The following is an 18,725-nucleotide window of genomic DNA, read 5'->3' as shown; positions in this document are numbered from 1 at the left end:
TTAAAATGTTTCAATAGCTTATAAACGGCAAAACGTCCTATTGAAATCTGTCTGATAGGTAAAATTTCCCTTAATTAAAAACTCAGAGCACACCTGGTACATTGCTCGTTTTGCTCTCGGCACAACACATGTGTAGATTTACCAATAAATCATGTAACTGGAAAATTTTAAATACCACTTTGTGGGTGGTATCTGCTTTTTATAGCCTGCTATGAATATAGTTTAAAGTTCTTTCCCTTAAATGACACAAGCTCTTCTAAAATTGGCTGTTGACTGACCTACACAGGACTGAGAAGGAATCTAGAAACAGAAACATTACAAAATACTGAACTGAAAAAGATAAATTAGGCATAACCAGTTTACTTAACTGTGTAATCTTTCTCCTTTTCTTCTTAATTCTGTATTTAGATTCAAAGTAAACTTTCATGCTTCTGCAATATTTGGAACACAAGAATATAAATAGTTATGGCTTTCTACTTGAGGGATAAATAAAGCCTTATTTCCATATTCTGTTCAGGAGAAACAGTTCAGGTCCAGTTGTGACATTGTTAGAACTCAACAATACTAAACACTGCCATCACAGCCCTCAAAAATAGGAAAATAAAGAAAAGACGCCTATTTTTGTTGTTGTTCTTTTAAACTCTATCTTCCATGAGACATGACAAGAATGCTATCTGGTTATTATTTACCAGTGGAGTAGAGTTTTAGTGTGAAATTAATCCATGTTCAACTAGGAGTTCACTGTGCCTGGCCTTGACTGGGAGAACTGTGGGTGAGGCCTAATAGTAAGGAATCTATCCTAAAAAAATGAAAAGATGGATGGGGGAGAAGTCCAAGGATAACAGGATGACATGAAAGAGGAGGGCAGCTTTCAGTACATTGGTGCTATATTCCATAAGCTCTACTTCCACTCCAGGTGTTAGGTCAGAAGCTAAAACAACACTAAAAATATATAGTTTTTCAAATTACCTGTGAGAGGTTGAGAGTATAATATTACATGCCATAGAGAAAAATTAGAACATAAAGAAAGATTTTGACTACTGCAGTGAGGAAATCAATTTAGTTTTGACTTATTCAGGCTTCAGAAAACACTAAGGGACTTCCAGCCCGTGGGCAAAACCGTGATGGGTACAGTGAGACATGGCACCAACAGTATCAGCAGCAGCTGCAGGAGAAGCAGGCACAGCATGAAACTCAGTATCCCTGACGCTGGGCTTGGCACCTCAGCACAGACAATGACAGGCACAGCAGCAGCAGCCCTGCCACGTGGGGCTCCAGTGGCAGAGCGCCTTTGGTGGCCGTGACCAGTGATGTACATCAGCCACAGACGACCACAGGGCACCAGAGCAGAAGTGGAATAAATGGTGGACATGGTATCAAATACAGGAGGATTGTGTTCGTGAACACATAGGATAAACCCTCCAAGACAAAACGCTTTTGAGGGCATCACAATGATTAAGAATGCTACCGAAATTTAATGGATGAGGGTCATAAACGCTAGATTTCTGCCTTGTGTAGGTTAATGCTGATGTTCATGTGGAATGCACTGGTTAAGGTGTAAAGTCCAGCATCTGTTAGAACAGTTGGCCAGTGCACATAGCACAACAGGTGTTACTATGTTGACTATCACCCTGCGCACAACAACAAATTGTCCCCCATCCCACAGCACTTTTGAACGTCTCACTGGACATGTGGGTGAAAATCCTATTGTTGATTATTTGAACCTAAAGCTTGATTCCATTTTACTTATAAACTCTCAGCATTTTACCCTGTTTTATTATACATTTAATTTTGCAGGAATGCAAATCCGTGGTCAAGCAAGGGCACCATCGCTTTGTTTATGACTTTCGCAAGAGTTGTTCATCATTTAGGAAAGGCACATCACCAAAAGCAATGTGACCCATGGAACCTTGGTTTCCCTACAATACAACTGCACCAATCTGAATTTGTAGCTGTCAATTCACAGTGATTCAAAATATAAGTGGGAGCATTTGACTATTTCATTACACCCTATGGTGTCCTTATGCCTAAACATTTACATATTGAATTACAAATCATTATAAAGTACCTTTCTTTTATATTTGTCCTTTATATTAATGTTAGGGCATTATACTGCTTTGTCGAAATTATGTGTGTAGGTAAGTTATAAATATTTCCTTCCAGATCAACCAGAGGTCAATAAATATATTTGTTAATAAAAGAGAATGTGGAGTCTTTTAGGAATGGGAATATTGCTTTAGGATGACCCAAAAGTGATTGGTGGCAGGACTTTGAGGTGAAGGGCCCTAAGATAGTGAATGCAGGTAGAGGCAAAGCAATATTCTGGTGACCATTTTAACATCCTAGTTTTATGCCCAGGTTAGTGAATCCTGAAAAACATGGGTCTCACTAAACTAGATAAAAGTAGTAGTCAGTAACTATCAACCAATATTTATGGAAATATTCAGTGAAGCCTCAATCATAATACTTAACAACTGTGGGCTGCTCGCTCTGCGCAAGGCATTGTTCCAAGTACTTTAAATGTATTAACTCATTCTATCGTCTCAGCAATCCTAGGGGATAAAGTCATTATCATCCCTACATTGCACACAGAAAACTGAAGCACAGAGAAGGTACGAAACTTGCCCAAGCACACTGGACTATTCAGTGGCCAGGAAGGGATTCACACACATGCAGCCTGGCTCAGTCTGCACCTAGCCACTATCCAACAGCAGATGTGCAATCAGGTCAAAGCAATTACTCATTCTGAGCACGATTTTCGAGAACCATTAATTTCACAGAAATCATATATTTCCCACAAAACATAATTTGGTTCTATTTACATTTATTAATCCATGTCCCCAGATCAGTACTTTATAAACCAGTTTGGCAGCACAATCAGTGAATTCTAAAAACCCTACTATGGAAGTCAGAAGAGCAGCTTCAAAAAACCAGGATAACTAAGACTTGGCCCTTCCAAGTGGCCTGGGAAGGTCACTGTCATTCCAGAGCCCCAGAATGGGGCTACAGCCACATCTGAGTCACCCCTACCTCCGGGCCTATGGCTGCAGTATGAGGTTTGTCACAGCAAATTTTCCACCTTGCCTAGAAAGGTTGCAGACAATTTGGAGAGCTGAGCCTAGAGTGGGAATATGAGAAAAGAGGTAACAGAAGAAAGGTAAAGAAGACTCTCAAGAGAGAGAGTGTCAGTGAGCGCAGAGGACCTGAGCTTCTGACTACCCAGGGCTGGCAATTCCCATCTGTTACTGAGTTGCCTATCAAAAGACGGAAACAAAACAAGAATCTTCTGCCTGCAGCAAATTCATTTAATATCTGCTTATATGTAAATACCATGATAAATAAGAAATCACAAAGATCATTTTAGTTGATGAATTATAATTATAATAATAATAATAAATGGGTAAATAAGTTAAATTTCTCATTAGGCCCAAGTATTAGGCTTTCTTTTCTTGCATTATAAGACAGGCTCAGGGCCGGCCCCGTGGCTTAGCAGTTAAGTGCGCACGCTCCGCTACCGGCGGCCCGGGTTCGGATCCCGGGCACGCACCGACACACTGCTTCTCCGGCCATGCTGAGGCCGCGTCCCACATACAGCAACTAGAAGGATGTGCAACTATGACATACAACTATCTACTGGGGCTTTGGGGAAAAAAAGGAGGAGGATTGGCAATAGATGTTAGCTCAGAGCCAGTCTTCCTCAGCAAAAAGAGGAGGATTAGCATGGATGTTAGCTCAGGGCTGATTTTCCTCACCAAAAAAATAAATAAATATTTATAAAAAAAAAAAAGACAGGCTTAAAATACAATATAGTGGCTCAAGCTTATTATAACAGATATAGTATAGAATTGAGATATGGAGCTGCTTCTTTCCAGCTATGTATCCCAGAGGTTCTTGGAGTTTCCATTTCTTTATCTAAAGAAGGCATGACAGTACCCGGCCCATAGATGGCTATAGAAGGCTAAAATAATAAGATGTTTATAGAAGGCTAAAAGAATAAAAAGTGCTTGACACAGTGTCTGACATACAATAAGTGAAAAAGTTAACATTACCTCTTGTTATTATTTTAGGGTAATTTATCTATAAAACAAATCACGTGGCATAAATCATGAAGCCCCACTGTAATTATCTATAAAACAAAGCAAAACTAGTTCTAATTCTGTTTGATGACTGTGTGTACTCAACCTCTAACTCTGGGTAAGACTTGCCTGTCTCTTTCTATATCAGAATGCCTCCAAAAAGAACAATATTCATTCTCATAACAGTTTTATTTCAATGTGGAAAACTGAAAACCTCATTCAATTTTCCTCTCCAAATCAATTCATGGATATTTTGAATAATATAGAAACAATGCCTTACGTATTACTTTTATAGATTTACAACACACATTCTTTTATATTCCTCATGACAACTCTATGAGGAAAGAATGGTCAGTCTCATTGTTCCTATTTTAAAAGTCTAGGAAAGAGGCACAAATGGACTAAATACTTTTCCCAGAGTCATATAACTGTAGTTAGTAGCTGGGTGGAACTAGAATTCAGGTCTCCCCGTACCTGGACCACAGGATTCCTCACTTCTGCCTCCACTAGGTAGGAAGTTAGAATTCTTCTAACCTCTCAGGTAAGAAATCGTATCGGTAGATACTTTCTTACAGCTGCTCAGAAATGGGTGAGGCAAGACGGGCCTTTTGAAGGCTCTCTCAGTTAATGTGGATATTACCTACTCTTGTCCTTTGAGGGTAAGATGACACTTTGATATGCTACACATTTTCTTGTGAAATGACTATCAACACTGGGATCATATGGCTGCTATGACTCTATGATGTCATTAATGAAAATGACTCAGAAGAAAAGAAAAAGTTCCATACTTTACCATTAGATGGTGCTAAGAGAAGTTTAAAGAAAATAGTCTCAAAAGTTATTGATGCCATGAACCACAGGATTTGAATTGGGTTTACTATATAATAGAGTCTATGTTTCTTTCCCAGACAGAAGCACCCAACCAATCATCAAAGAGTAAAACATCTTCCAAAGCTATCCTATTCATTCAGTTAATTATACTTCTGCCAAGATATGTATCCTTTCTAATCACAACTTCAACTACCAGTGAAGGATTCTAAGATTTTATTTAGGGAAATGAATGTATTCCACTTTGTTTATAGCTTGCTTCAACTCTCATTTGGGGTCTTTATCAATATATTTTTCAACAAGATGTGTAAGTCTGGAAGACACTAAATGCCTGTTAAAATGTGTGGTCCTAATAAATTGTATTATTAATTATTATGGTTACAATGAGAAGTTCAAGAGACTAGTCATAACAAGCATCATCTTCCCATGAATAATGTGTCATATAACATACACTTTATGAAGTTGCACGCATTACAGTTAATGCATCACTTTAGTGGGCTTATATTTTCTAATAATGGCGATAACTTGAAAATTAAAAGTCAGTTCATGGTCCTGGACTTCCACGAAATGAATGAAAAGCCATAAGCACTGAAAACTTACACTGTTTTTCTTTTATAATGCTTGTAATTTTTTGTTGTTGTTCAATATCTATCTCTACAACCAGAGGGAAACTGGGAGAAAGATTATCTTGAAGTTCAACACACTATATCCTCCAACACCAAACTCTTTTGATAGATAGACAGAGAGATAGATAGATAGATAGATAGATAGATAGATAGATAGATAGATAGAATATAGATATAATATATAATGAATAGATTTAAAAATGCATACACAAATGAATCAAAATTATAGTATAGTTCTCACTGAGTTTACTCACAAAGCAAAACAAGCATGTTAAGTTTCCAGGATGAATTTTCACCACTTCAGCAGCTAAATCCTAGAACCTGATTTTGTTCTGCACCTTTCTTAACATAGCCTTTATAATCCTCAAATAGTGCAGCTCCCAATGGCTCGAAAATAAAAAGTTTGGCCACATGAAGAACTTTTTCATCTATTTAGAAGCAAGTTACATTTTTCAGACATCTTATCAAGACTACAGGTTCACTGCTAATATTTCTGTTGCAAATATAGTGGCTCAGGAAGAATTGATATGGGGGAAATATCACAATCACTACTTGGGTGATGTATTTGTGGCGGAAAATGCAAACAAGTGTAGGATAGTCTATTTTAGCGGGCTACATACTGAGTCATGGAATGCATCTACACATAGGTAGGAATAAACTATTGATTAATAGATGCAGGCTGGGTAAACATGATAACCAAATCCATGAAGTACAAATGTAGTTAACTGAGTTTTTATTATGTAATGCAAAGAAACCCAGTTTCATTGTCTGAAGTTCTTCATGTTTTAACAAGTTGTTTTGGCATTATTTAGACGCAATGCTACTCGCCTATGTTTATCATCAAAATAAATGAATAGGGGCCTGCTGGAGAGATTAAGACAACAAAAGTGAATATCACTCTTATCACTCCTTCCTTTATGGTCTGTTGAAAATCAGAATTAACAAGCAGAATCATATATATTATAAGTGTGCTGCGTAATGCTGCCCCAGTATGTAACAGTGTTTGGCACAAGGTAACAAACTCTCTAAGTGAAATAAATAAATATATCTACATGATGGCAGGAGGTATAGAGGCTACAAATCAGAAATGTAAAGCTTTACCAAGCCAGTTCAAGTTTAAAAAATCAGAACCCTTTAAATTTGCTCTACCATAGAGCGGAGGGATTAATGAGCTCCCTCAGCTGGTCAGTCTTGAGCACAACTTCAGAGATGTCAATGAGCTGCCAAATGTTTACTGGAAAATGGACACGCTGTCCCTTTCAAACTGGTCTGATGCCAAATGTGCAAAGTATAAAGTCCTGAGCAACACAAGAGCCAGAGACACCTTTGGGTCAGAGAGCTTGGTTTGGCTTCTTCCCAAAGCCAAGAAGAAACAGCGAGTCTCCTAAAGCTCGTACCCATCCACATATCCCAATGCTACAGCCACCACTGACATTCCCTCCTGTCTTGCCAGTGACCAGGCACGAAGAACTACACAGAAAATATCACAGGCACATTGACAAGCTTGCTTCTTAGTCTTTAAGAAATGCCAAGTGGAAGGAAAAATTATGTAGTTTCCAACTACCAAGCTAGAGTAAGCAGCAGATATTTTTTCCCCATTTTCAAGGAAATGAAGCAAGGCTAGGCTATCATTTTCCCAAAATCTCCATTTGGTTTTGGCTGTGATTAGTTAATTTAGAGATTGATGGCTTATAGGCAGAATGGTGAATTTTATGGATAGGTCAGATTGTGTAGGTGATCACTGCATTTGCATGATTCAACAGTTTCCATGACGTTCTGACTGGTCTGCAATGGTGTCTAAAATTCTCATCAATAGAATTATTCATTTGGGTTGAATTCATTCATTATTCATTCATGTTCTGTGAAAAAAAGTGTACATTTCAGAGAGGAAAGTATAGCAGTACTAATTAATTTTTCAGATTAGCTAGCTCTGGAGAGCAGAGGCAAGGTCTGAGAACATGTAAGAATTGCAGTTAAAGGCAGGAAGTAAGAACCATGTATGGCACAGAGAGGCAAATCCACAGCTAGACCAGCAGGCTTGCGTAGCCAGTGGACAGTATCGAGCTCTTGGTGTTGAAGATAAGGAAAGCTAAATACTCCCTTACTTTAAAATGATTTTGGGAAGAGGGGAGCTAGTTCTGCCTAAATAATTCCATGGACTTTATCATAACTAATCAATAAATATTTATCAAATATCTATAATAATAGACATCTATTGTTTCTGTCTGCCCAATATTTTTTTCTTGTTTTGGGGGTCTGTTCTCCGCTCTCCATATGGATCTGGTGGAACTGCCAATCACATTTCCCTACCTCCTCCACCCCTCCCTGGCTGTTATAGGCTGAATTGTGTCCCCTCAAAATTCATATGTTGAAATCCTAACCCCTACTACCTCAGAATGTGCTGTATTTGGAAAAAAGGTCTTTAAAGACATGATCAAGTTAAATGAGGTCATTAGGATGAAGGCAGGAAGAGGAGAGGGTAATAAAGCATCAGTTAAAGGGACAGTGAAGGGAGCAGAGAGCTGGGGTGGGAGAACCAGGGAGAAATGTAGACTGCCTCAGCCTATGCGGGGCCTTGAATACCACCCTGAGGAGTTTGGCGGAGTGAAGTGGTTAAGAAAGCAGGCTCCAGACTCACACTGCCTAAGTGCAGATACCGTTTTTCAGATGTGTGAGCCTGGAAAATTTACCTAATTTCTCTACACTTGAGTAAAATAGGAATAATAATGATATCTCCCTCATGGAGACATTGTGAGTACTAAATGAATTAATATATGTATGTATATATGTAAATATATATTTTTAAAACAAAACTTATTGTTAATATACGTTTTACATAGATATTGTATAAATAGACAAAATATATAATAATATAAAATATATTATATATAATATATATATAGTGATTACTCTTCTCTTTAACTCAACAATATGGTGTGAATATTTTTCTGTGCCAATAAATGTAAATCTCCATCATTTTTAATGTCTTCACAGTTTTCCACTGATATATATGCCATAATTTGTTCACTTTGAAGTGCACAGTCCTCTACTAGGTAAAAATTACACATTAATAGGAAACGTATGGAAAATTATGTAATTTCACTAAATTTATATTTTCTTGTTTTTGTTTATCTGTATTTTCTGTTCTTTTCATAATGAATGTATCTTACTAGTGTAATAATGGTATAATAAAAGAGAAAGGTAAAACGAATTTTTAAAATGCATGTTTGATCATTTTTAAAATTTGACTTCTATTTTCATTAACTTCCTTCTCATGGGTGGCCAAAAACCTAAACAGGATGCAGGAAGGAAAGAGAAGAACATTTCTACTAACTTTCATGCTTGATAAATAGAGAGAATCACGAAAGTATTTTCTACCCCCAATGACTGTTGTTAACTCTGTCAATTCTAGAGTTCCTTATCCAGAGTGGTGATTCCCAGACTGAATTCTCTCGAGCTTCATGGGGGTCCGGCAGGCGTCAGGAAGTTGCTTCCAGGTGCCACCAGTAGGAAGAAAAGAAAGTAAAGGAAAGGATGCAGAGGGCAGGATTCTACCTGTTATTGATCAAAGCAATTCCATTTCTTTGTTAAATAGGGCTTCTGAGATTTTTTTAAGGTTTAGAGCTTAAAAAAGAAAAACAATCCACCTAACATCCACTGCAATCTAGATCAATGCTCTTTCTTTCTGATTTAGGTTTTTTGGCCATATCTCAGACACTTTCACTTTCTTTCACAGAATCCATGGAGAAAAAGTGCTGAAGCACAACAGTCAGCAAGAAGTGTTGGATTTATTTTCTCTTCCCTGAATGCAGAACCATTAAGATGAAGAAAACTGCCTAGAGAGCTAATCTATAAGAAGTACTAAAACATTATTGGATAAGTAAAGAGAAAGAACTCCCACCATTGTCTTCCTACCCCATCCTTCTGGCAGTCAGCACTTAGCTTCTCCTCTAAAAAATGGTGAACAAATATTTAAAGACTTTTAGGTTGAAATGGTGCAAAAATATGAGCCTGCCTAAGGGAAGTACATGTCCCTGTCCAGCCTGCATGAATGAGGAACAATCAACAACATGAGAAAGTGTTAAGCTTGTCCTCTTAGACAGCAATAAGGTGATGAGTCTCTTGGCTGCAGTGGTAATCACCCAGAAGTTGGTACTACATTATGTAATTTATTGATATCTTTCTGCCTCGTGTATGTGTAATATTATAACAGCCTTCTAGTTCTTTCATAGATGCAAATACCTTTTTACTCAAAATGGGTATGTCTTGGAGGAAGGACACAGTGTTTTCTACTTCTCCTGCCCCTGTTCTGTGCCCCATAGTACCAAGTCAACACTGCGCTCGTAATGGATAAATGGATAACTCAGTCCAAACATTGCCAAGACCCTCTGATGATTGGCAGGGCTTCCCTTCCACAACTCTAACCCCCTTCACTAGCATCCCCTCCAGTCTTTCATTTAAAAGCATTAGAGTGACCGTTATATACCAGGAACTATGACCATGCACTGAACTTGAGAAATGAAAATAAGGTCATGTCCTTAAGGAGTCTCAGTTCTTGTGGGGAGACAAACACATACAAATACAACTAAGATACACTGTGACTTGACTATAATAAAGGATTTCACAAGCTACAGTAGGAACACAGAGGAAGGAGAGTATAAATCTATCTCAGCAAATCAGAGATTTCACTCAGAAGACACTCTTGAGTAACAATAGTTTACATTTTCAATACGAAATACAAACACAAAAAAGTTCTTAGTAATTATCTCTGGGTTTGTGAATTCAGGATATTTATTTTCTTCTTTATATTGTCTTTATTTTAAAAACAATACGGTATTCCCCCTTAGCCATGGAGGATACGTTTCAAGACCCCCAGGGGACTGGGGGGTTTCTGCCTGAAACTGCAGATAGTGCCAAACCCTATATAGACTAATTTTTTCCTGTACATACCCACCTATGATAAAGTTTAATTTATAAATTAGGCACTGCAAGAGATTAACAACAATAACTAATAATAAAATAGAACAATTATAACAATATACTGTAATAAACGTTACTGTAGACCTCAGCATACAACTTTTTTCTTTTCCTTATTAAGTTGAAAACTTTCACCTTTTCACCAAAAGGAAGTACTTTACGGCTTCTCTTTGGCATATCCGAATTGCCAGCATCCCTACTCTTGCACTTTGGGGCCATTATTAAGTAAAATAAGGGTTACATGAACACAGGCACTGCAATACCACTACAGTGGATCTGATAACTAAGATGGCTACTAGGTGACTAACAGGCAGGTAGCGTATATAGCATGGATATGCGGGACAAAGACATGATACACGTCCAGAGCAGGATGAAAGAAGACAGCTCAAAATTTCATCATGCTACTCAGAATGGCATGCAATTTAAAACTTATGAATTATTTCTGGAATTTTCCATTTAATATTTTCAGAGCATGGTTGACAGCGGGTAACTGAAACCATGGAAAGAGAAACTGTGGATAAGGAGGGACTACTATGTGCTCATTTTGGAAGGAATGTGTCCTTGGCTCACCACTTGACTTTTCTGAAACCTACAGTTGAATGAAAAATTAAGCTCCATTTCCTCGTGTCTAACTTGTCTTCTAGCCCACCTGATGGCTGGCTAAAACTGTAGAGAGACATTCTATTACAAACCACATCCAAACCATCAGCACATTCCACTTCTATCAGCCTTAGAATGCATGGAAATTCCTCCTATATTCTTCTATAATGCGAGTGCTAGGAGTAGTTTCTTAAATTATTTTATATATGTGTTTTCATAAGTATTTTACAGAGAAATTAGGAGAAGTTGCTTCAGGGGCCACTAGTCAGTTGTGTTATTGGTGGTGGTAGAGCTGACAATACAGGAGTAGTATGATTTTTTTTCCCTTTTAGCAAGTGAGGAAGACATCCTTGGAAGAGAGAACAGCAAACCTGTGTGATTTTCCCCAGTGTTTTTTGTGTAGAAGCAGAGAAATAAGACTGTAGTATTTTTTTTCTATAATTCATGGCTTAAGGGATGGTGTGGAAGAAAAATAGGAATGTTGCAGGTGCTCGGACGGAAATACTGCAAGTGGCAGACTAAGTGGTCCAAGCTTGGTAGGAAAGACGTCATGACTGAAAGTGGCTGACGGATTTGGAGAAAGTAGCAGAATTAAGAGTGCCAAAGTGTCATCTGAGGTTCCAGGCTCAGTGGCATTGAAGGAGTGAAGAAGCCAGAAAGACTGTGATTATAAAATGCTGAATTAGTTGAAGCTTTCAGAGATAGAGTAGTTCTGCGTGATGCAAGTTACTGAGCAAGGCTACAGAAGTGGGAGGCTGGAGTTGATGAGAAATGAAGGCCATGGATTTGATGAGATCAAAGAGCTGTGAGGTTAGGATGATGAAAGGTCATCTGTACAGACGTCATTTTGACAAGAATGACGGCAGATGTGAAGTGGAGAGGAAGAAGTTAACCCAGGTGATAATTTTCTTATTGAAAACGTTGAATGATCAGGATAGTTGGTAGATGATAGTGAAAAGTGTAAAGAGATGTTGGCAATCCCTCCCAACTCCAGAGATTAAGGTTTTAGTAGAAAACCCAGCTTCATTGTCCTCAGGGGTTAGCAAAGTTATTATTTTGTGAGGGAAATGGTAGCTGGAATTACCAAGGGTTTAGGGAAGTGCAAAGGTGTGCTAAGAGGAAGGAGCACGGAGATGTATGGGGATAAGGAGGCAGGATCTGAATCTTAGTGGTAACTGAGTTTTACAGGGATAAGAAACATGAGAGAACTTTCTTTAAGTTTCCAACATTGCAACATAGCTGAGGTGTATCTGGGTGATGCCACATGGTACTGCCTTGTACTTTCCTATGTCTTCAACTCCTCTTCTCTTTTTGGAGACCAAATGGCTTATGTTAAAGAGTCTATAAATTTGACGGCAGGCCAAATACCGAAACATGCAGATTATCTGGCCTCGCAAGCTTCTGAATTTGTTATGAGTTTGTTATGACACACACCAGGCCCATGTAAACATTTGAGTCTGTGACTTCTGTTCTAGATAAAATCTATCCCTGGATCAAGTCAGAGCATCAGATATCTGGTTACCTGGGCCTCACTGTTTTGTCCCTAGGCAGATTGCTGTGAGCAGACCTAATAAACTTGTTTTATTTATGAAAGAAAAGGGAGGAAAGATTACTCTGGCTGCAGTCTCCATAACAGACTGGATTTTTCAGGGGCAAGAAAGGAAATGGAAAGGGTATGAGAGAATGTTGACTTGGACTGGTTGGTTATGGTAGAGATGTAGAAAAGTAGATGCATTTGGTAAGCTTTGGGAGTGGATGGCTTGCTGGTGAACTGAATGGGAATTTGAATGCACTTCCAGAAGATCTACCAATTAGAAATTCTCTGGGTTTTCAAGCTTCTTTGATAAAAATGCAAATATATCTAAGAGGCTTATGACTGGGGTGAGGGTGTAATTTAGTCTGAATTAGTTCCATCAGCTTACTCTCTGCTATCACCTAGGCGAAGTCAGTCATACTACAGAGATGAGAGTTTTACTTGGGGAAAGAATGTTTTGCATAAAGGATATAATCATGTGTGAGACAGGAAGTGGAAGTGCTTGCAAAAATAGAAGCATGAAAGTGCACACAGAAGACACAGAGCGGGGGTGTCAGCACTTGAGAGCACAGAGAACAAGCAAACTTTGGTCTTCTCTGAAAGTCTGTCTGATGGCCTCCTACAGATAAGTCTCCAATCTTTTTTAATACTAGGAATGTTCCCATTTCTTGTACTCCTGTTTGAAGGAGAACATTCCTCCAAGTTGTAGCAGAGGGGAGGAAAAAAATGAAAGCAATAAAAATACTCAAATCGTATTAAGCACTGACAATTTCCTGGTTGCTTTGTTTAAATTCAACCGAGGCTACCTGATTCCCTGACAACGTTTCACTGATATCATATGCTACACAGGAATTTGTAGACCTGAAATATTAAAAACAATCATCAGTTCCACGTGATATAAATAACTATTATTGGTCAATGTTTAAAAAATAATTTCAATTATGTTATTTTAAAGCTATATTTTATATTTGGTAGTAAATATCTGTAATTTTTTAAAGTCCAGTCTTGTTTAGATACAATGAAAGATATTAATTTTATTTATTGTCCTCATTTTTCTTTATGTACTGCCATGTTACTAAAAAAATGAGGACCTGGATGCCAAAATGTTCAAAATACTATCTTTGAGTACAAGTCTGGGTACATTTCAAACTTCACGTGAAGGCTAGTGCTCAGAGCTAAGATAAAACTATGGAAAGAATGAGCAATAGCCAAAAGTTTGGCACACTCCTAACTAGGACTTCTTGGATAGTGATGCTGCATAAAAAAGAACAAAAACAACAACTCACAACCCAAGTAAAACAGTTCTCTGATGTTTTGATTTGTACTTATATTTCAAATATGGGAAAGAAATTTTTTTTTATCAAAAAACCAAACTTAATAAAAAGCAACAAAAAACACTGGCAACAAGTTTGGGCCAAGTAAAAATTATGAAACTTTTTTCAAAAGGCAAAGCATTAAATGGCAAGATAAAAAAATAAATCTTTGTGCTAGCCAGTAAAATTCCATGGATTTGTTCGTTTCAATGTGAGTCCCAAGTCTAATGGCAGGTACGCTCTGTTTGGCTGTGGAACAGAACAGACCGTGTTAGTCTCACATGCTGTCTTCAAACATTCCTTTACATCTCGCCCAAACTCTGTTTGTCCTGCCACACTTGCAAGGTCCCAACACATTTACCAGTATGATCATCCCTCCTTTCTTAGCATCCTTGTCTCTACCTACGGCTTAAGATAAAACCTGGGACAGCATGTCTGTATGGGAAAAAGGCACAGTGGAATCATGGAATCTCAGCGTTATTGATGACTGCCAAATGCATTTTTATAGATAAGAAAACTAAAGCATAATTAGGCTTTAAATCTTGCTCAGAATTATACACTGATTAAGCTTCAGAACTAGAACTTGTCAGGTATTCTTCTCTGAAACTGTAGAGAGACACTTCCTCGTGCATTTTTTACAATTCTGCACATTTTGCAGACAAAGGCACTGACCATCTTTGTTCTGAACTATCTTTTCAAAGGTATTTATATACCAGATAACCTTGAAAGATAGAGATGGTGTCTCATTCCAGAGCAAAGAGAAGGTTTTGTTCAGTATAACAAAAATGACATCTCCCTTTGGGGCAAAGGACAGACATGCGCACTGCCCGTTATAAAATATTCAAACTCCTAAGCTCAGAGTTCCTCTGTTGAACTAAAAATCACTAAGTATACAAGTGTCACCTAGCCCTCTTCACGTCACCCTGTGGGAACTGGGATTCAGTGAACAGGTGCAAATGCTGATAGTCTGCCTACCGCTGTTGCTGTTGTCAAGTCATTTGTCTCTGACCCAGAAGTCTCGTGTCTTTTGCCAGAACCCATGAAATTGTGGCAGGCTGACTTGTGAGCTTGGAAGTAGAGTGAAACCTCAGACCATTCACAGTTTTTGACAGAAACATAAAATCCTAGTAATAATCAATAATATAAAGAGAGGAAATATTGAGTATTGAGAGGCCTGTTGTTTGATTTTTCAAATCTAGGATCATCCAGTTACCATTTTTTTGAGCATTATATGTTAGGTATAACTTATAATATTCTTTATTTATTCAAATTAAATTATACACATACACAATTATACACACACCTATGGAGTCTACTTTATTTTAAAAATTAAATCTATGAAATGGGTTTCATTATCCTCACTTTATAGATTAAAAAACAAAAACCAAAATCCAACAACACGGTGAAGTTAAGTCACATAGCTAACAGGTGGCAGAGCTAAAATGTCTGGTTTCAAAATTTGTGTTTTGCCTGCCTCCAAATGCAACACAGCTCGAAATGGCTTGGGCCATTGTGGCTTTAAATAAAATGGCTTAATTATATAGTATTATGTTTAATTTTACTATCTTACCTTTTTAATAGTACTATATATTTAGATACTGACATGTTGCTATCTGATCTGTATTCAGTATTAAATATTCAATATTCACAACAAATAAAATGTTTTTAATCTCATGAATACTGAGTTTATATTATAAACTATATATTCATAGCAAAAGTCTATAACAAAAGCTATTATTTATAAAGCTTAAATCACAAAATAATGCTGAGACATATTCCTTTAAAGCTACACATCTAGGAAAATTATCTTCAGCCAGAGAAAGATAACATGATAGGAGAAATAATTCCATTTAAAAGGGTGTATATTCCGTAAAACCATCTTGTTAGTCGTAGAGATAAACAGAAAATTAACATACTAGACAGAGTGGAGAAAGGACTGCATGTGTCTAAAACTTATAGATGTTCTTGAGAATAAAAAATGTTTAAAGCAAAAGAAGATAGAAAAAAACTTCATAATTTTATGGAAGCAAAAAATAAAATACAAACTTATGTAATAGTTGTTTGGGGCATTTTTAAAACTGGTAATCCACTTCTGGCTATAAACAGGCTTTCACTCTTATTATTCTATTCTGCTAACTCCAACGCTAAAGAAACTTAATGTTCTGAGTCAACAACGTGGAACTGTAAATAGCAACAAAAAACATACTTGAAAATATGTATGTTCTGTTCAAAATATAAACAAATTTTTTTCAAATTGTCTTAGCTGATTTCTAGATACTTATCTATAATGTATTAATGAAAATAATTATTTTACCTGCTCCTCACAAAAACATTACTTTTTTTATAAAATAAAAAACTATCCAGCTGATGTTTACAAAAGCAAAACAAAAGTTAGAAATTATAGAGTTAGTTACAATTGCAGTAAAACCATAACTACAGAACCAAGTTTATACCTCTTACTTATTTTGGACGAGTATCTTAAATTGAAAGTTTAATTACTGATTCATTTTTATTTTATTTTAATCCTTAGTAAATGACAGAGGACTGTAGTCTTTATAATGAGACATACCAATGTGGTTTATGTTTGCATGGAAGTGGAAACTCCATGGAAAAGCTGATGGGTTAAGATATCACGTTTCTGATTCCACTAGGACACATACACACCCCCAAAAAACAGAATTAAAGCTAAGCAGATCCAAATTTTAATTACATAGTAAAATACTTTCTAGGACCATAAGCTATTAAATATCAAATGGGTTTTAAACAAGAAATTTGAGGAACCTTTCACTGATGGGTTTTAAAAGCAGGCTATAATTTCATCTATGAGGAGTCATATACCATCTGATGGTTTTTTCCCACTCTGGGACTCTATGAGGAAACTGGAGATGGTAACTTTTTGTCCCAAATTTCTAATATTGTCAAGATATAGAATTTACTCATTCAGTATCCTGTCTTAAACATGCAGACAAATTGAGAGGATTTCAGATAGAAGAAACAAATATATTAGGGTCAGATTCAATTAATCATGAAGAAATATATTTTTTAAAAACCTCAAGTTTTATATAACTGAGAAGTACTAGAATAATTGCTTTCAAAATAAAGCAGCAATTGTTTTAAAGACAAACACAAAGGAAGGCAAGGAATATTCATCTAGAAAGTTAGAAGGCAAAACTAAAAGAAAGAATATCAATGTCATGCTTATTTTCGTTATTATCAAGGTCTTTCCATTGGCAAAACCTTGAGGATTCTGGAAGATCTGTGGTAGTAGAATTGAAAGACGAAGGAGCTCAATATGCTGATCTGAGATCTCGTCAGGTGGTGTCTGCTGAGGAAGCCTACATAGCTCACAAGTTTATGCATAAAGAAGCGAACTAAAGATTACCTGGAAATCTTCTAATTATTTGACATAATCCTTCCTTTCTGCAAAGCTGATGCTGCACTTCTGGTAATATGTTTACCTGAAAGAAATGAAAAAGATTCTAGTGAGTTAGGCATTCATAAATGCTAAATCAAGGAAACCCAAAAAACCCACAGGGTATAGATGTGAAGTAGTGTCTACACCCTCCACACCCTACCCTCAAATCTCTGTAAGTCAACATTCAAATCCAGGATAATAAAGTGGTTTATTAGATAGCATAAAATAAAAACTTGTCCTTAGAAATTTTCAAAATATTTGGGAATATTTTGAAAACCTCGATACATTTCAAAACCATGATATTTGTTAGGAATAAAAGGAAATATTTATGTCCTTATGGTAAATAGAGTAGCACAAATAACTTGATAGTTGTAAATTTTGCTTTGCCAAAAAATAGCAATAAACATACCTCAGAGTCAAATAAGTCCAAAGTTCCAAAAACCCTCAGTGATTTGAATCACATAGATATTTAGTGGAAATTCAGTGTTAAACCTGTTTCAAAACTTCATATATAATCTTCACTTCATACTGAAAGGCATTATTACGTCCAAATATAAAACCCAGTCACCACAAAAGTCTATTTTAACAAAAATTTGTTCTTAGAAAGCTTCATAAATTCAAATATATATTTTAACTTATAAAGAAGAGAAAAGACACAAACAAGCTTAACTCCTCCTCTGAATTTAGATTGATTAATTAGCTATTATCAATTAAATCCCCAAAATAATGCCAAATACGGTAAAGCCTTGTTAAAACCAACAGAAAGAGATCAGTGTAAATTAGCTTGAAAATCGTCAGAATCATTTTTGAAGAATTATTGATTATTTTCAAATTAAATCACTCTAAACTAATAAAGTATTATAGATTCTCCATTGTGTCCTGTTGGGATGACTAGATAAAGAGAACTCAGCTGTAGGTGGAGAAAAGAGGGAGCCAGGGACACAGGTTGTAGGTCCCACTTCTGGCACATAATGGAATTGTAATCTTGAGCACATCACTTTGCTTCTCATTTTCAATTTCTCCATTTGTAAAATAAAGCATTTAGAGCCTTTGATCTCTAAGTTTCACTTCTGCTCTAAGGTTTTATCAATTCAGTAATTCAGTCATAAATTGTAGTTTTAATAAAGTGATTCATTTAAAGTGCTTTGAAACAGTTCATCGATTAAATATTCTCCAACACTTGCAATCTTGTTAACTCTATTAATTTACTCAGAAAAGCATTAACTTCAGCCCAGGGCATGTATGAATGAAGTCCAGGCTTCAGCAGAACTCGCTCCTGTGAATCTGCACCAGCAATATTGCTAACGACTCCATCTTGAAAGGCTACAAAGACTAAAGTCTGGGTCACATTCTTAT

General features: G+C 36.7%; 1 protein-coding gene across 2 annotated transcripts in view; it reads right to left on the bottom strand.

Moving 5' to 3' along the window:
- Positions 1-18,725, bottom strand: part of CPED1 (cadherin like and PC-esterase domain containing 1) — a 265,453-nt gene that overhangs the window by 187,953 nt on the left and 58,775 nt on the right. For both annotated transcript variants that reach the window (XM_014785341.2, XM_087430096.1), the window contains one exon: positions 17,337-17,412. In XM_014785341.2, the coding sequence (XP_014640827.1) occupies positions 17,337-17,412 (76 nt within the window). The remainder of the gene's footprint in view (positions 1-17,336; positions 17,413-18,725) is intronic.

This window comes from Ceratotherium simum, chromosome 1, assembly GCF_057802395.1.
Source record: "Ceratotherium simum simum isolate JZ-2026a chromosome 1, ASM5780239v1, whole genome shotgun sequence".
Classification (NCBI taxonomy): Eukaryota; Metazoa; Chordata; class Mammalia; order Perissodactyla; family Rhinocerotidae; genus Ceratotherium; species Ceratotherium simum.
The sequence above is the reverse complement of the archived record's forward strand: the minus strand, read 5'-3'. Positions and strand labels throughout refer to the sequence as shown.